Here is a 20,168-nt window from a genome sequence, read left to right on the forward strand (position 1 = left end):
CCCTCCCTAGACTGGTCAAAAAGCAAGGTGCACTGGTTAAAACATGCAAAGCAGGAGTCAGCAAGATAGCAGCTAATGGCTCAACTGGTTAAGATACTTGCTGCCAAGCCTGACAACCTGAGGTTAATCATGGGATTTACCTATGAAGGAGAGTTCATGTGCCATGGCATGCTCATACATATACTTACAAACAAAAAAAAGTAATTAAAAACAAAACCAAAAAAACCCAAAAACTAGTAAAGCTTCACTGTGCCTCTTTCAAACTCCTTCCCACCCCACCCTGCTTTTAACACAATGCAGTCATGCCAAACTTGAACTGGACCAAGTTTAAGCTATCCAAACAAATAGATATAATGCAACTAAGGTAAATATATCATTCTTACTGACCGAAGAAAATGAATCATATTGACAAAACAAAATTTTCTAATATGAGAGGAAAAACTATCTAGGAACTCAAACTTGACTGCATTTTAGAAATGCCTGGAACACTATCTGTAGATTTCACTATGCAAGTTGTACTTTGTTAAGTAATCAAATCTGAAAGCCACCAATGCAGACAGGCTGGGACAAATGGTCTACTTTCCCACTGCTCTATAGGAGTATATTAGTGCTTCCTTCCAACAACATGAGATGAGATCTTCACAAAATTTCTGCACTAACAACTGCTCTGACCTACTCAGCATACAAGGTGAGGAGTTTCTGAGCTAGCTAACAATTTAGGAGGGAAGGAATAAACCTGAACGAATGGAGGAAAACAACACCAGCTTATTGCCAGAAAACAAAACTAAAGCTTTAAAATTTTATCCCAAAATCTGTTCGATGTTGATGTCATGTAACAATCACATCCTCGGTTCTAAATACCTGAAAAGTAAGAGGCGAGGGAAAACAACGACCTTCAGGCTGGCTTGTGAAGGGTTTTGTTTGTTTAATACATCTGAAAAGAATTCATATACAAAGAACTGAGACACAAGAAAGCATTGGTTCAGCACTGACGAATTCACAAGATTAGGACTGGGGAAGGAGATTACCTAAACATTTTTTAAAATTGGAACCTGCAAACAAAATAATCTGATAAAATCTCTATTAACACTTATGAAGAGTCATGAGACTCTTAACCATTTTTCTTGAGTGAGAGAACTTCAGCCAGTTGTTCAAGGGTTCCTCACAGGCATGGAAGAAAAAAAGGGGATAGCCCTGACTGGTCCCCATGTTGATTAAGTATGCTGTGCTCCCCACCCCACATGCTCATAGCTTCTTAATGAAGCAGGCCTGTAACCTCATCACCTGAAAGGAGATGGCGATCATCAGGAACCACTTGTCTTCTAGCACCATCCCTTCAGGAACTCTATGTACCAGGTCTTCAGCTGAACCTGGGAACACTACAGTGAGCTGTAAATCTATGCTAAGCATATAAGAAAATGACTGACAGGGGCAAAAGAACTTCTTTTTTTAATTAGGAACTCAATCCATTTGGTGTGTTTCAAAAGGTGCAATACTTTTTTTTCATTTATCAATGAAAGAAGTTAGAAATTATCCCCCCTCCCCAAATCAGCAAATGGCAAACAAACCCCCTTGAAAGTCACAGTCACATATAGAGTGCATCCTAGAAAGAGAGGCCAGACAGCTTCCATCCACCTTCATGAGTTTCATCAAAGACTGGATCCACTCAAGGGTGGAGAGAAAAGGCAACTTTCAAGAAGGAGTATGTTATTAAACGAGGCATTCTACACTCCTTCCTAAGAGCACCAGGTGGGAAACATTTGCTAAACTATACCTGGGGAGTGGAATGTGGAAATAATCTGTCCTTCTCCCTAAGGGCTGTCCACTGGTTAACAAATTTTAAAAAACAAGACTAAGAAACACACACCCCAAAAGGAGAGAAGAGCTGGGGTGCGGGAGACCTAAGATGCCCCAGATTACTCTCCAAAATGGAACCAGGGAGCAGCTTTGACAATTTGAATTAGTCTGTTACAAAGTCATCACAAGCATGCCTTGCTTTTAAACAAAAAAACAAAACAAAACATTGGTGGGGATTTAGTTGTTGTTTTTTTTTTTTTTAAACAAGGAAACAAAAACTAGCACTCATCACTTTTCAGACAATACACAATTATTCAAAATTAACTATTACTGGGAGGGGGGCATACCAATGGGCCTTGTCTCACATGAGTGCATGTGGGTAGGTGCAGGGCGTTTGTCATTATTGCAGAAACGAATTTTAATTTTTAATCTTTAGTTTGATTTAAACATTGCTTTTAGTATGAGGACACCACCGGCTGTGCAGAAAGGGCTCTGGAGAGGCGTTCATAGCAGCACACACCTGCGGCTCTTCTTCGGTTCTGGAGGCTCCAGGGCAGCCAATATTGCTTCATCAAACACATTCTTTAGGCCTTTCTGAAAAGGGGTAGAAAGAAGAAATGGGCAATCTGATTTTCAGTTTAACAACAGAGCTGGAGTTCATGTTTAAAACAGACAAACCCCAAAGACAGTGGGCAAACAAAGAAATATTAATAACCCTGAAACTTGACCTAACAATCTTGCTTCACCCAGTTGTCTCGTCAGGGCACAGGAGAGATTCAGCAATGCTGGCACAGATGAGCAGATACTCGTGAGTGGTCCTCTGAGTTTTTTGCAAACCAGTATGTATCACAAGAAGCAAACAAGCACATGTCATTTGACCATTCGATGAGTTGTGTGATGTATTGCTAGAATACTGTACGTAGGAACAAGGGAAGCAGCTCTGCATTCAAATGGAGCAGCAGTATGTAAACAGAGAATACACCTAGGCAGTGGCATCCATGTTACATGAAAGGCAGGGGGTGGGCAGCAAGGGTATGGCAGCTATAAATATATTCACTTTCAACTCCCTTTATCCCACTAATTAGACAGAGCCAAGGGGATTCAAGTAAGCAGAGGTGAGTACCTGATACAAAAGTGAAGTTAGAGCCGGTCAGTGCAGTAAGAATAAAGCTTCACCAGGCATTTATACAAACAATTGTATATTTTTAATTTCAAAATGTAAAGATAACCACAATTGTATGTTTCCCTCACAACAGTAAAATCAAAAGCAGGAATATATAAAGGTAGTAGCTTTACATTTCAACATCAGCAAACCTTGAGTCAACTGTTGAATGGATGTTAGGATTAGGAGATAATGTGTAACAACAATGAACTCATATAAAGCAGTAGCAGATACATGGATACTGTCCCCATCCCAGAATGACAAACACTCCACCTACAGCACAAACAGCCAAAGCAAGAGCAACACAAAGTTTCACTGCACACAGGAAAACCACAGGAGAATCCTCCCTTCCCCAATACACTCTACTAGCAAGTCAACCTTTTTCATAGTTTGTCATGCAATTACAATTAACAATCAGTAATTACTGAGTAAAGTGATGTTTAGCAATACTTTGTCCATCTAGAACTAACATCTAGAAGTGTTAAAACTCTTATTTTCTCCAAGACATCATTCTTAATACCAAACCACATTCCTTTTCGCAATAATAATTCAAACCAAAGGCTCTGAGCATCAGGCAACTCAAGCAGCAGAAAGTTAAACAAGTCTAATGTGACTACTGATCACAAAAAATATTCTAAGATATTGCATTCATGATCAAAAATGAATACAGTTTGCTCTAATGTGTTGAGTAAGAAGACGCAGAGGCTTTCAAACAGGATGGTTTTATTCCTTTGTTTTAAATGATCTTTCTACAGTAGTGGGACAGGAAGCAGCAGCAAAGAGGGGAAGGAGAAAACAGTTTAGAATATACAGCACTTCCTTTTGGGTTGAGTTTCCGGAGGCTCGAGGGCAGCTAGGATAGCCTCATCAAACACATTCTTCAGACCTCTCTACAAGACAGAGGGGAGGAGAGAGAATAGCAGCCAGGTTAGAGGATTAGAGACTAGCAGATACAATAGCAGTCTGGGTTAAGAGCTGAATTCACAGAAGCAATGTGTTTAAGGAAAGGAGACATTAGAATGTTCGTTTTTGAGTGAGAGAGTACTGAGAGGGTAGATAACTGGACAGAAATGTCACCTCAAAAAAAGTTAACTAAGCAAGGAAAAAATAATAAAAAATGCAGTATGTAAACTTCTAAAGAATCACATACTGAAATCTAATATTACATTTTGGTATAAAATCTCAAGAAGAACAAAATAGCTATCTAAACACAAGATAGATGTGTTGGAAAAAGTGAGATTCCCCCAACATTACTATTGATGATGATGACATACATATTTTGGAAATCAATCTATTAGAATTCCAGGCTTTTGTGAATTCAGCCCCTGAATAACTGAAGGGCACAAACAGCAACTAACAGGCATGCTACATGTCTCTAGGTTCAGTGACATATCTGGATGGGATTAATCGGGATTTAGTAAGTCAGTTTCCCAGCCACTCAAAAGGATTCCCTGTGCAACAGCAGCAGCAACTGGAAGGAGTTTATAAAGAATGAATCCCAGAAACAGCATGCACTTCAGGTACTCAGCAATGTTATTAGAGCAAGGAACCACCACCCAAGTCATAAGGAAACAAAGAATGGGGTCTCAGAATGAGAGTCAGCAAGCAGTCCGATGCTTTCAGATGTCTGCATGGGTCCAGCGCATGTAGCATGGAATGAAAACAGACCGTCCTGACATCTACAGGGACTAGACTACAAATACACTTACAGCTCTGCCAGAAACTCCAAGGATACTGTGATTGGCAGCAGTGGAACTCTCGAACCCAGACAGCTCCTACCCTTGAGGCCACAGGTTTACTACCCAGAGCAGTTTCAGTGTTCTTTAGGTCAGTTTGATCTTTGGTTAAAAATGTCCCCAAAGTTCCAGAACATAGCCCCAGTGGTGTCATCCACTGGACTACCCAGGCTTCCCTCCTTATACCCTACATAACCCCAGAGGAACCATACCCACACAATCCATTTAATACAAAATAAATGAGAGCAATCAAAAAATGAGATTTGAACATTTTCTTCTTTTACCTCCTTTTTCTGGTAGAAATACTATGTAAACACTAAAGTACTTCTGCTATCTGTCCACACATCTGTATGAACGCTCACAGGCAAGTAAGAAGAAACAGTGGGAGGGAAATACTTGAAGGACATAAACAGAGGAAGAGGACTGCTAGAAAGCAGGGTATACCCCACTGAAGAAGAACTCCTAGCCAGGTGAAGTGGCTTAATCCCAGCACTCAGGAGGCAGAGAGGAGACGCTGAGCTTGGAGCCAGCCTGGGCTACACAGAGTGAAACCTGTCTCAAAAAATTTTTTTTAACAATCAAAACAGCAATCCTTTCTTGTATAATTACTTCAGGAAAAGATCAACAAATACCTTATGAAACAAGGCTAATCTTGGCTTTACTAGTACCTTGTTATATAAAACTTTTAGTTATAGAGGAGTCAACAAACAGAACCTGAAGTTTAAACTACTACACAAACCCACAACCCCGCGCCCCCCCCCCCCCTTTCTATCTTTTACCTCTCTGACTTCTCCTAACTTCAGAATCTGGAAAGAAAAATGTTCCTCCTAAGTATCTTCCACATGCTTCCAGTTCTAAGTAACTTGATAATCTGCTCACATTGTAGAAATCTTACATGAAGTATCCAACTGTCTAAAATAAGCTTCACCCGTGACCTAAAACTGGTCCACATGGCCTACTTGCCTCTCCTTCCCCTAAGGAACCCACATCTGAGGAACAGAGAGCATGCCTCAGATACATGTTGTCAGGTTCCACACACTTCTTACCAGACACACATCCCATGTCTGCCTTCACTTCTCAAGGGATGGTACTAGAACACTATTTGGTTATTGTCTCAGTCTGTACTCTGTGAAAAGGTTAAGTTTTATGAATTTTTCAATATTTGCTTCTACAATAAGATCAACTACTAAACTGGGCTGGGGGATGTAGAACTAAGAAATTGTGCCTTCAAGTTACCCTACAGAAATCTGGTTAAGTACAAAAGCTTTACACTTAAATACAAAATCAAGCAAAAAGCTGGGAGTTTAAATTATGCATCTGGTCTTATATACACTGAATTCCTCATAAAAATCTAAGTATGCATAATTATACATATATCACTGATAAAAAACATTTGATCAAGAACCCAACAGTATTAAAAATGACCAATAGCTAAAAAAGCACAATGAATATAATTGGATTTAATAATATACTAGTAACCTCTATTTTAATTAGGTATGTAAATCAGTGAGTCCAATGCTAATTATTTCCAAATTCTTTCCTTTGTTCCTAGAACCACACTCAAAACCAGGAATGGACAATGTATGGTTAGTAACTATCAACTTAACAGAATCCAGACATACCTGGGAAATGGCCTCTGGGTATGCTTGTGGAGGATGAACTTAATTACATTAACCAATGTGGGCAGACCCTTCTTAAATGTGGGTGGAACCATTCCCTGGGCAGAGGAGTTGGGACTCAATAAGGACAAAGTGAGCTAAGCACTAACTAGCACATTCATTTGTTCTGTCTCTTGACTGGATGCATGTGAGCAGCTGCTTAAGTTCCTGTACCTTGGCTTCCGCCATGATGAACTGTACTTTACCCTGTGAGCCAGAAGAAACCTTTCTCCTGTATGTTGCTTTGGTCAAGGTATTTTGCTAGAGCAAGAAGAAAAGGAACTAAGACACAATGCTCTAAAGCCTCAGAAGACTGAAATGCACACGCATGTTAAACTCTCACTCACTGCTCCCTGAACTCGTCTCTAAGAACACTTCTAGTCATATCACTCAGAAATGTCAGAAAAATTCCAAAAGGGAAATAATACCCTTCAAAACACAGGACTGGAAATTGGAGAGATGGCTCAGTTGTCAAGAGCACTGGCTGCTCTTTCAGAGAGCCTGAGTTCAATTCCCAACACTCACACGGTAGCTCACAATTATCTGTAAATGTAGTCCCATGGGATCAGATACCCTCTTCTGGTGTGCAGACATACATGCAGACAAAACAGCCATATACATAAAATAGATAAAAATAAATCATAGGGGGGAAAAAACAAACCACAGAATTGGAGATAATAGATAATAAACGATTGAGGACTATGACAAAAGTAGTCTACACAGTAGCCACACCTCCTTTGACTCAAAAGCCTCAAATATTATTATTAATTTTCTGTCCCAGTTGAATTACCCTATATCATTTGTCAGAACTAGGAAGGAAGAAAGATTTTTAGTATCTAAAGACAGACAGACAGACAGACAGACAGACAAAAAACGCACTCATCTTGACTATCCAAATCATACAAGAGTACAACATGGAAGAGAAACAATGCCAGACCTTTAAGAGACTAACAAGGCTCTCCATAAACACAGCCCTCTCACAAAACAACATACTGAAGCCAGGCATGTTCTTCTTGGACAGCTTTGAGCACTATTACTGCTGAACACCACTCTGTAAAGCCAGGCTTGGTGGTACAATTCTGTAACCTCAGGATTGAGGAGACTGCGTCAAGACTGCCACAAATTCCACACTAGCGTAGACTACATAGCAAATCACTACCTCAAGAAAAAGGGGGCTGGAGAGATGGCTCAGTGGCTAATAGAGCCTCCTACTCTTCCAGAGAACTGGGGTTACATTCCCAGCACCCACTACAGGCGGTTCACAACTTCTGAAACTCCAGTAAGTACAAGTTGTAAAGGTCTGAGGATGTGAAAGCTTAAGTTGTGAGGGTCTAAAAAAAGTGATTTAAGGTGTGTAAATGCAAGTTATAAAAGTCTGAGGAAGTGACTTAAGGTATGTGAAAAATGAGAAATGTTTCAGATTTCTTTCCCTCTCAATATACTATTTGTTATCAAGACTTCAAAAATTTGGGGGCTGGAGAGAGAGCTCAACAGTTAAAGAGCACTGACTGCTCTCTCAGAGGACCCAGGTTCAAGTCCCAGCACATGGCAGCTCACAACGGTCTATAACTCCAGTTCCAGAGGATCTGATATCCTTACACACAAGAGAAGCTGAAAGCTAAAAAAAAGACGCCAGGCAGTGGTGGCACAGGCCTTTAATCCCAGCACTCAGGAGGCAGAGCCAGGAGGATCTCTGTGAGTTCGAGGCCAGCATGGTCTACAGAGAGAGATCCAGGACAGGCACCAAAACTACACAGAGAAACCCTGTCTTGGGAGGGTGGGAGGGAAGACTTCAAAAACTAGAAATTTTAATATTAATCAGAGGAGTTCTAATAAGCTATTGACCTAGACCTGGTAAAGCACTGGCTGCTATTATAGTCACAGGCTCAAATTTTTTAACTTCTTTTAGTTGCTTCCTAATATAGACTTAAAAGTATTTCTCACTGAGCTTAAACATCTTTGGCTTATAGACATTTGCTAACTGCTTTTTTCTACAAGGAGGACTTCAGTGGAGATTATAAATAGTTGTAATGCTAAAACTTTCATCTTTTTATAAACTTTAAAAAAATTCATGTAAGCTTCAGGGAGTCAAGACTTGGATCCACCTATCAGAGGTCAACCAGACTCCAAATAAGTATTCCTATCAATCAACAGCTTAACCTTTCCTGCCTACTGCCTATCCCTGAGTGCTGGAGATGCTGTGAATGTGTTGCTCTGATTGGTTGATAAATAAAACGCTGATTGGCCAGTAGCCAGGCAGGAAGTATAATGTAGGCGGGATAAGGAGAGAGGAGAATTCTGAGAGATGGAAGGCTGAGTCAGGAGACACTGCCAGCCACCACTGCCATAAGAAGGAAGATGTAAGGTACCAGTAAGCCACAAGCCGTGTGGCAATGTATAGAATAATAGAAATGGGTCATTTTAAGATATAAGAACTAGATAGCAAGAAGCCTGAGCCATTAGGCCAAACAGTTTAAATAATATGAGTGTCTGTGTGTTTATTTGGGTCTGAGTGGCTGAGGGCCTGAGACTGAGCAGGACTGGAGAGAACTCCAGCTACACCTGAGGATGGGCTCTCTCCTTCTTCTGGTCTTGTGACTCCTTCCACCACCACCCCTTGCCCCCAACTACCAGGACCATAGGCCTGGAAGTTTCAAGTCTATACCCAAGATAAAGATTCTCCCCTAAGCTCCATATCTCTACCTTCTGTTCCTAGCCTCTATCCGTCCCCGCAGATTTCTAAACAACTACAGAATGCAAAGTGCTCCAAACATGCCAGCCTCAGGTGGTCCTTCAGAACCAGCAAAGCCTGGACTTGCTGAAAGCTGATGTAAACTAAACACTGCTGACAGAATTTCTGATAGGCTCAAGCTTTGGACTAGCATTCCAGCTTCAAAGCAGCCTAGCCTCCCCTACTCCCCCAGCCTTAAACCAACATTCCAGCCTTCTTGGTCTCCAACAATAATGTCCTAATTTCAGCTAAGACACAGTTACAGAAGAGATTACATTGCCTCTTATCACAAACAAAAGGCTGGAACATAAGGTTCAAATTCTGGCAGTTCCCCTCTACCAAAGAAGTCAATTCCTTATCAAAGGCAGAAGGGACAAGCAGCTATCTATGGTGCTCCTTAGCATATCAAAGCACATGCCCATCTACATGTTCCCTCACTATCACAAGTACCTGTTACACATTTCAGAGTCTATGCTAGCATCCTGGCTCTTCTCACCCCACTGCTTACCCTAAACTTCTCCAGCTAGAAGCTTCCCTCCCCATAGCTTCAACTGCTCTTTCCACTATGTCCTCTCTTGACCCCCTGTCTTGGTCATCTTTCTCTTTCTCTCTCACTCTACCCATCTCTCTCTTCTCATGACCAAGTCTAATCTGCTGGCCATGTTCAGCCTACAGTTTTCTCTCTCTGCTCTGGATGCATCCAGATGCCTCTGGCTACACTCTCCCTCATATCTACAATAAAAACCTTCCTCTCAGTCATGCCTTGCATGGTCATGTTGTCAGTTTACACACTCTGCAGAACTAAACTCACAGTATACATTCACAGACGTAAGTAATTGTTTCTTAATTTTTAAGGGAAAAAGAAAGAAAAAAAGGAAAAGAGCCACTGCTATCCTAATACTCAAAAAATAAAATAATAATAATATAATAAAAAACAACTACAGGGAGATATGGGTTCCAGAGCCCTTACCTGTGTGAGGGCGGAGCACTCCACATACTTGACCGCCTTCAGATCCCGGGCCAGCTTTTCGGCAGTCTCTGGAGTGATAGGCTTCTGTTTGTTCTTGGCAAGTTTCTCAATAGTAGAGGGGTCATCTCTGAGATCAATTTGGGTCCCAACAAGCAAGAAAGGAGTCTTTGGACAGTGGTGAGTTATCTCAGGCACCCACTAAAAGGAAGATTTCAAAATGCTTTTGTCAATCCACAAGCCTCTTAAACTGTAACAGGACAACAGAAAGAACATCTGTACAGGGGAAAGAGTCTAACTCACCTTTTCTTTCACATTTTCAAATGAGGATGGAGAAACCACTGAAAAACATACTAGAAAAACATCTGTTTGTGGGTAACTCAGTGGTCGTAGCCTGTCATAATCCTCCTGCCCTAAAGAAAAAGTTAGGAGAAGTCAGCAATTGAAATCTGATGGCCACGTGGCATTAAAATCACAGGTCTAAGAAAAGGAAATTCGCAGGTCAAGAGCTAAGGCAATAGCTCTTTAGTAGGTATTGAATACCTAGCATGCACAGAGCCCTGGGTTCAACCCTATACCACATTAAAACCAGGCATGGTTGACACAAAACTATAATCTCAGCACTAGGGAGACAGAAGCAGGAAGGTTAAGTGTGTGCCAGTGTGAGCAACATGAGACCATGAGACCAGGTACCACCACCCCCGCAAAAAAAAGTCAAAGATGGATAGGGCAGAGCTAGCAAGATCACTCAGTGGGTAAAGGTAGTGTCATGAGTTAGGCTACCATGCCTAACAACCTGAGTTCCATCCCCAGGAAACAGATAGTAAAAGGAAAGAACCAACTACCCTAAGTTTACCCCCTCTTGACCTTCAAACACATATGCTATGGCATGTACATCCACATAAGGAAAAAATTTTTTAAATATTTAAAAGGAAAAGAAATGGATAGTGGAACACACACCCATAAACTCAGCACTCAGGAGGCAGAGGCAGGAGAATCACAAGTTTGAGACCAGCCTGGTCTACAAAGCAAGATCCAAACCAGTCAAAATGACATAGCAAAACTCTTATTTCAAAAAACGAAGAGGGGGAGGGGGGAATCACAGCTCTGTCAATACTTCAAGTGTACATACAGTTCACAGCATACTGGCCATTAGCAACAAAACAAGTTACCTACTCAAAGGTGTGGCTTAGTATTATATGCTGTTTGGACAATACTCCTGAGGTAATTCTATTTACATGTGTCAATAACTTAAACGGCAAGGAAACTGGAGTATTATTTGCTTTTATTTCCAGTTTTTAGTTCTTTATTAGTAACTCAATAAAAAAATGTAGTAACAATAAACTACTGCTACAGGTGTGATTCAAAAGAAAATTCAAATCTACTTCTGGTTATGTAACAATCACAGTGAAACCACCTAACAAAATACTAATCTCAGTAAAGCTCTTAGTGAAGACAACCACTATCCATAATAACAATCAAACTAAGCCAAATACTTGCCACATGCATGTTAAAGCCCATATCTGAAACTGGAAAGGCCTAAGAAAAACGAACTTGGCAAGAATCAATAGATATGTTAAAAAAAAAAAAAAAAAAAAAAAGAATAAAATACTTAGGAATTAACCAGGAAAATGAAAAGGGCAAAAAGTAAAGAAGCCCTAAGAAATGGAAAGACATCCTATACTCATATGCTAGATGATCAAATATTAAGATACCATCAATTCTACCCTACATATCCAATGCTAGAAGACCCTATTTTTATTTCAAAGCTTAATAAATGGGGCTGGAGAGGGGCTCAGCAGTAAAGAGCACTTGTTGCTCTTCCAGAGGACCTGGGTTTGATTCCCAGCAACCACACAGTAGTTCACAACCATCTGTAACTCCAGCTCTAGGGATCCAATGCCAGCTTCTGACCTCTGGGGGCACTAAGCATGCACATGATGTACATACATTTATGTAGGCAAAATACCCACATACACCATAAAATGAATAGTTCTAATTTTTAAAAACTTTACTAAAAGGCTACAGTGAGCAAAAGAATATGATACTGAGTTAAAGACAAATAGACCAAGGAAAAAGAAAAGCCAGAAATAAATAATACAAAACAATTTTGACAAGGATCCAATAGTAAATAAAAAGTACTAGGAAAACTGGGTAGTCACAAAAATAATGAAGTTTGGCCCTTATCTAATATTACACAGAAAAATTAACTCAAAATGGATCAAAGACCTAAACCTGAAAACTCTCAGAAAACCTAGAGCAGACCTTCATAGCATCATGCCTGACAATTACTGGAGGGAGAGGAGGGCATTAATAACATCAAAAGTACAGGAACCAAAGACAAAGTATAGATTAGACTTCATGAAAATGTAATATTTTTATGCATCAAAAGCCAGTATCAATAAGCTGGAGAGAAGGCTCAGTGGTTAAGAGTATTGGTTGTATTTCCAGAGGACCCAGGTTCAATTCCCAGTACCTACATGGAGGTTCACAACTGTCAGTAACTCCAATTCCAAGGGATCCAATGACTTCTTTTGACCTCCACAGGCCCTGCACGCATGTGGTGCACAGAAATGCATGCAAGCAAAACACCCATACACAGACAAAAAATTTTTAATTTTTTTTTTATATATAAAGGAGTATCAAGAGAGTACATATTTATTTCTCTGTGTATCCTTGGCTGTCCTAGAACTTGCTCTGTAGACCAAGCTGGCCTCAAATTCACAGAGATCTGGCTGCCTCTGCCGAGTACTGGGGTTAAAGACGTGCCACCACCCAGCAGAACAGTATAATTTACTGGCAGGTGCTTACCTCATCTGTATCAGGCCCTAGGCTCAAATCCAAACTCATCCCTCAAAAGGACTGTATCAGCACAGTAAAAAAACAATCCAGGAGCTGGAAAGATGGTTCAGTAGTTAAGAGCACTGGCAGCTCTTCTGGAGGACTAGAATTTGGTGCCCAGCACCCACATGGCAGCTCACAACCATCTGTAACTCCAGTTCCAGAGGATACAACACACTCTTTTGGCTTCAATAGGCATTGCATGCATGTGGTGCAGAGACACACATGCAGGCAAAACACCCATATACATAAAATAAAAATAAAATCTGAAAAAAAAATTATAGCGATCCAGAGAATGGGAGAAATAGCCTGCAAATCCTGATACGAATGAGAGATTATTATCTACAGAACTCCTAATATTCAACCAAATTACAAACAAATCCAATTCATGAAAAAGTAAAAAAAATTTTAAAAAAATTTAAAAAAAATTTAAAAAGCCCAACTCACATTTCTCCAAAGAAAATACAACCCTCACACATTATTGGCAGGAACATAAGTTGGGACAGCTCTTGAAAAGAGGTTCCTAAAATAACTAAAAACAGAATTTTCACACTATCCAGCAACTCCACTTACAGGTATACACAACTAAAAGAACTGAAAGCGGGATTTGTAAACCTATGTTCATCAACGTTACTGACATCAGATAAAACATAAGCAGTTCATAGCACCAATGTTTATAAGAGCTTATAACTAGAACCCAAACACATTAGCTCACATGTGAATAAACAATTATGCTGTATTCAGAGTAGGATAGTGCTCAGCAACAAAAACAAAGAACCATGATATACATGCATGGATGGCTCTCACAGGTCAAACATAAAGGATTCACAAGAAATCCTAGAAGAGCCAAATAGTGGGAACCTAGAAGTCCATCTGTGGCTGTCAAGGTCAAGAAAAAGCTGTAAAAGCACAAGCAAAATTTTAGGATATTAAAAATTAGATGGGCCGGGTGGTGGTGGCGCACGCCTTTAATCCCAGCACTCAGGAGGCAGAGGCAGGCGGATCTTTGTGAGTTCGAGGCCAGCCTGGGCTACCAAGTGAGTTCCAGGAAAGGCGCAAAGCTACACAGAGAAACCCTGTCTCGAAAAACCAAAAAAAAAAAAAAAATTGGATGGATGGATAGATGGATGGATGGATGGATAATAGATGGACAGATGGATGGGTGAGTGGGTGAGTGGGTGGATGGGTGAGTGGGTGGGTGGCTGGATAGATATAGATAGATATGATATAGATGGATGGATAGAAGAGACCCACAGATAAGGTAGATATATTGATTATGGTGGAGGTCAATACAATTCATCAAACTTAACACTTACCAAAATGAATTTTATTGTTATACTCAACAACTTTTTATCTGAACACACCTATAATCCCAAAGTCAGGAGGTTGAGGCAGGGAGACTTTATATTCAAGACTAACCTAGACTACACAAGAATACTGTCTCAAAAAGTAAAACACATTCTGAAGGTCTGATTCAAAATGCTTACAACTGCCCAGGTATAATAGCACATGCCTTTAATTCCAGCAATGGAAGACAGACGCAGGTGGATCTATGTGAGTTCAAGGCCAGCCTGGTCTACAAAGAAGAGTTCCAGGATAGCCAAGGCTACACAGAGAAACCCTGTCTCAAAAAAACCAATGAATGAATGAATGATAGATAGATAGATAGATAGATAGATGAAAATAATAAATATGACATTTACAACCTTGGTCATATTTAGGAAACAGAGTACTTCATTTCAGGGTCTTATGTAGCCCAGCCTGGCCTTCAATTTGCTATATATGACTTTGAGCTTCTGATCCTCCTGCTTCTGCCCAGAGAAGCTTCTGCTGTGACTACAGTCACACCAAATTTATGTGGTAATGATGGGGATTGAACCCAGGGCCTCATGCATGCAAGTGGAATATGCTACCAACTAAGCTACATCTCTAGTCCTCAATTGTGAGATTTGAACAAGGGGATGAAAGGAAATAATCAGCAGACATGTTTTCTGAGCTCAGTCCCCTAGTCTCTCTCCAGCCTCCAAACCCATTAGAGTTTACCTAATGACTCTCAGACCATATTGTATCCTCTCCCATACCATCCACCCAGGGTATTCCAAACTCCTATTAGCCATCCAGGGTCAACTATCTTTCTGAGTGTGGTCTTTTGAGGCAGGGTCTCTACACAGCCCTGGCTGTCCTAGAACTCACTACGTAGGCTAGACTGGCCTCAAACTCACAGAGATCTACCTGCCTCTGCCTCCTAAATCCTGGGATTAGATTAAATCCCCTTGCTAATAACAAAAAATAAGTGAATTACTAATATACTAATTTCATGGTGTCCAAAGAAGACATCCAGTAGCAACTGTTAGTGTTACAGATCAAAATATTATGAGACATTAAGTTTTCACCTGCAGTATCAAAAAGTCCAAGAGTATATGGCTCTCCACCAATCATAACTGTGACTGCATAGTTGTCGAAAACCTAAAAACAAAACAAATACAACATTGTTAGTAAGTGAGATAGTACAATTCCTAGCCACTTATTTCCTTCCCAAGAAGAAAATTCATCTTTCTATGTAACCAATCTCACCAACTATGCCCTTGCATGAGCTAAATGGTTCTTAATGACAAAATGAGAGACTGTGTCCTGGGATGTCCTACTACGTGAGGAACACAAAATCATAAGTGGTATCACAGAAACCAGGCCTCCAACTCTAGAGGACCCTTCCATCCATCTTCAATGAGATTGGGCAGTAAAGAAAAGGTGATTTTCATTCTTTCTGACAACTAGTAGTATTGGGAAGCTTTTGAATAAAACACTTTGCTAAATGAAAATAAACTAGCTTAAAAAAAAAAAAAGGCTAGAGCTATGGCTCAGTGGTGAAGAGCACTATTGCTCTTCCAGAGGTCAGGAGTTCAATTCCCAGAAACCACGTGGTAGCTCACAACCATCTATAGTGGGATCTGATGCCCTTCTAGCATAAAGACGTACATGCAGACAGAGCACTCATACATAAAAAATAAATAAATAAATCTTAAAATGAAGGAAGAAAGGAAGGGAGGGAAGGAGGGAGGGAGGGAGGGAGGGAGGGAGGGAGGGAGGGAGGGAGGGAGGGAGGGAGGCAGGGAGGCAGGGAGGCAGGGAGGGAAGGAAAAGAAAGAAAAAGGAAAAAACAAATTGGGTATGGTGGAATACCCCAAAATCCCCAGCACTTAGCCAAAAGAAGCAGCAAGAAAAACCAACCAAGGTCACTCTGACCTACTTGGTGAATTTAAGGACTGTCTCAAAAATAAATAACAAAAATTTTCAAATAATTCCCTTCAAGTCTAAAAAAACTTAAGACAGTGCTTTGCTTCAACAATGTTCAATCTGAAGGGCGGTGGTGGCACATGACTTTAATCCCAGCACTCAGGAGGCAGAGGCAGGCGGATCTTTGTGAGTTCGAGGCCAGCCTGGTCTACAGAGTGAGATCCAGGAAAGGCGCAAAGCTACACAGAGCAACCCTGTCTCGAAAAATCAAGAAAAAAAAAAGCAGAAAGAAATTATTTATTCACAGACAGCTACTTTTAATTCAGAACTGAAACTGGGCTGGAGAGATGACCCAGTGGTTAAGAGCTCATACTGTTCTTTCAGAATTCAGTTCCCAGAACCTACATGAGGAGGCTCACAACCACCTGTAACTCCAGCTCGAGGAATCCAGCACCTATGGTCTCTGTGGGCATATGGACATCATGCACACACAATTAAAAAGTAACTAAATAGCCAGGCGGAGGTGGCACACACCTTTAATCCCAGCACTCAGGAGGCAAAGCCAGGCGGATCTCTGTGAGTTCGAGGCCAGTCTGGTCTACAGAGTGAGAGCCAGGACAGGCACCAAAACTACACAGAGAAACACTGTCTCATAAATAAATAAATAAATAAATAAATAAATAAATAAATAAATAAATAAATAAATAAATAAATAAATAAATAAATAATAAGATTTAAAAAATAAGTAAGTAATTGATTAAAGGAAAGGAAAAAAAAAAAAACCAGGAATATGCCGAATGTGTCAGGTAGCATCTATCCAGGTGAGCCACTTGGGAAGCTAAGGCAGAAGAATCACTTGAATCCTAGACACCAACATGAACAATGTAGTGAAACCTTGCCTGGAGGGGCGGGGGGGATTCAGAAATCAGGAAGCATTAGACAGAGATATCAAGCAGACCTCTGTAAGTTTAAGGCCAGTCTGGTCTACACAAAAAGTTCCAGGAAAGCCAGGGCTACACAGTTGAGACCCAGTCTCAAAAAAAAAAAAAACAAAAAAAAACAGGTATCAGAAAAGCTTGATTTCCAAGTCTCAACTGCAGGTTGGAGCTGACTTTTCTCTCCCATGGAAGATAAGATGATGTATAAAATTCTTCAGCTCTGATCTCTGTCCTCTAACTGGTAACTCAGTCCTAGATGGGCATAAACATGCACTGTATACCAAATCCATTTCCATGTAGACACCACAGATATAGAATTTACTTTGGCCTATTTACCTAAACAGGCCCATCTAAAAAATTTACTCCACTGCTGATCTTTCCCTGACGATACACATACATACAAAACACCCAGAAGCTCACATCAAATAAAGTCCTGAGAGACTTGGAAATCACATTTACAAGTAAAAGCTCAGACACAAGTTTCCCAATGGATGTCCCATCCTGAGACACGATCCACATCTTTTTTTTTTTTTTAATAAATTTAATATGTATACAGTGTTCTGCCTGCATGTCTGCCTGCACACCAGAAGAGGGCATCAGATCTCATTATAAAGGGTTGTGAGCCACCACATGGTTGCTGGGAACTGAACTCAGGACCTCAGAAAGAGCAGCCAGTGCTCTTAACCTCTGAGCCATCTCCCCAGCTCCTAAGATTTACAGCTTATCTCATAAAGACCCTTGTAACTTCAAAATATCTTCTGATTAATGGGCCAACTCAAAAATGTCGTTTTAGTACCAAACTACTTTTTTTTCTTTTTGATTTTTTTGAGACAGGGTTTCTTTGTGTGGCCCTGGCTGTCCTAGAACTAACTCTGTAGACCATGCTGGCCTCAAACTCATAGCGATTCACCTGCCTCTGCCTCCAAAGTGCTGGACTTAAAGGTGTGCGCCACCACCACCCAGCTATCAAATTATATCTTTAAATTCTCACCCCTCAAAGAAACTTCTTTCTTGGGAAAAGCAAGCAGCCAGTCCTCTTACCTGTGGAGCTATCCCTCCACCCTCAGCTGTTTAATTTCAATTTTAAAGTGTAAGTCATTACCCATGAGAAGTCAGAAACCTTTAAAAATAGCAAACAATAGGCTGGTGTGATGACTGAGATGGTAAGGGCACTTGCTGCCAAACATGACAACCTGAGTTCAATCCCAGGGCCCACATGATCAAAAGAGATCCCTTCAAGTTGTCCTCAACCCTCCATACAAGTGCCAAGGCAGGTGGGGCATGTACATACATACACACACCCCACAAAGTAAATAAAGATAACGAAATTTAATTTTTTTAAAAGGGCAAAAATATTTCAGTTCAGGCAGGCAAAGTTTTTTTCAAATGAGATAACATTAAAATTCCTTTCACCATCAGAAAACCTTTATACTTACAGTTGGTACGTATTCCGATGGAAATTTGTTTGTTGTATAGGATATCAGGAGACATGTTTTACCAACAGCACCATCGCCGACAACAACACACTTAATTGTCTGCATTGCGGAAATAGTTTTGTATCCACTTTTAGTATTTCAAATTAGATGTTGACCTACAAAGAAATTAAAGACAATTATTCTCTTGACTTCTATTTATATACATATTTTTTTCCTCTCAACTAGTAACAGGTTCAGCCACTCAAAGAAAAGAACTAGCATTACTGATATAGCTAAAATCCTCTAAAAAGAAATACGGCAATTGCTCAGAGCAGCAGTTGCAAGGGTCCATTTGCTAAGTTTCTGGACCTGGTTGTTTTGTCTTAAGTATCAAAATCCAAAGTAGAACAGTAATCAGTATATTTCTTTTTTTTTTTAATTACTTTTTCTAATAACAAAAAGGAAGAGCCGGGCGGTGGTGGCGCACGCCTTTAATCCCAGCACTCAGGAGGCAGAGGCAGGCAGATCTCTGTGAGTTCGAGGCCAGCCTGGGCTACCAAGTGAGTTCCAGGAAAGGTGCAAAGCTACACAGAGAAACCCTGTCTCGAAAAAAGCAAAGAAAAACAAAAAGGAAGAGATAGGAGGAAGGGTCCCATGTGATATATGAACTTTGTGAAAGCTTACTTTAGTATGAACACATATGTACTCTATGCAAGATCAATTGCAACACAAAGAACACTGTAAACAATGGTTCATTACCCAGCCTTAGAGCAGCAGCATCCCAGAACCTAAGTACCAAGCAGCACAGTCCATTAACCCCAGAATATGTGAGCATTAGGAACTGGACAATGATCAGGTAATCTCTAGTCAGCAGCCATGGTAGCACCAGTTAGCCTAGTTATTACTCATGGCCTGAAGAGTTTCAACCTACATTTTAAAAATGAAAATATCAGCTCTTCTAACTATAGTGATTTATTTAAAAATATAATTACATGGGCTGAGGAGATAGCTCAGAGAGCACAGCACTTTCCCAGACAAGCCTGCCAACCTGAGCTCAGATCTCCAGAACCACATCAAAGTCAGGTGCAGTAGTGAAAGTGCCAGTAATCCCAGAGTGCCCCTCCAGGAAGGGGGAGGCAGAAGCTTGCAGCCTAGACGGTACACAAAGCAGTGAACAAGAAAAACCCTGACTCAAAACACAAGGTAAAAGATAAGGACTGCTACTCAAGGTTGTCCTCAGACCTTCACTAATACACCACAGCAGTGCAAACACATTATTACAAATGTGCCAAGAATTTACTGTAAAAAGAAAAAAAATTGCAAGTGGCTATGGCATTAAAATTTTGCCAGGCAGTGGTGGCGAACACCTTTAATCCCAGCACTTGGAAAACAGAGGCAAGCCAATATCTGAGTTCAAGGCCAGCCCAGTCTACAGAGCGAATTCCAGGACAGCCAGGATTACATAGGGTAACCCTATCTCAAACAACAAAACAACAACAACAAAGAATTTGTTACACTTAACTCTGAGATATACTTCCCCTCAAAAAAATTTTTTAGATTTGTTCTGAGTGTTCTGCCCATGTGTATGCCCATGCACCTACCATGTGTGTCTGGTGGCCAGGAAAGTCAGAAGAGAAAGTTGTGAGCCGCCACATGGGGCTAGAATGGAAGTCAGATCCTTTACAAGAA

The 20,168-nt window shown here is 40.6% G+C and overlaps 1 protein-coding gene across 5 annotated transcripts in view; it reads right to left on the reverse strand.

Moving 5' to 3' along the window:
- Positions 1–905: 905 nt before the first annotated feature.
- Cdc42 (cell division cycle 42) overlaps positions 906–20,168 on the reverse strand; it is a 42,721-nt gene continuing 23,458 nt past the window's right edge. For 4 of the 5 annotated variants that reach the window (XM_006980849.4, XM_076565445.1, XM_076565447.1 and 1 more), the window contains 5 exons: positions 18,501–18,655; positions 15,286–15,358; positions 10,355–10,464; positions 10,055–10,252; positions 906–2,391 (listed from right to left, as the gene is read on the reverse strand). In XM_006980849.4, the coding sequence (XP_006980911.1) occupies positions 2,302–2,391; positions 10,055–10,252; positions 10,355–10,464; positions 15,286–15,358; positions 18,501–18,605 (576 nt within the window). In that variant the 5' untranslated portion in view covers positions 18,606–18,655 and the 3' untranslated portion in view covers positions 906–2,301. Of the gene's footprint in view, positions 3,850–10,054; positions 10,253–10,354; positions 10,465–15,285; positions 15,359–18,500; positions 18,656–20,168 lie in introns of all 5 variants that reach the window. The other variant, XM_006980851.3, reaches the window with a different exon arrangement.

Source organism: Peromyscus maniculatus, chromosome 2 (assembly GCF_049852395.1).
Source record: "Peromyscus maniculatus bairdii isolate BWxNUB_F1_BW_parent chromosome 2, HU_Pman_BW_mat_3.1, whole genome shotgun sequence".
Lineage (NCBI taxonomy): Eukaryota > Metazoa > Chordata > Mammalia > Rodentia > Cricetidae > Peromyscus > Peromyscus maniculatus.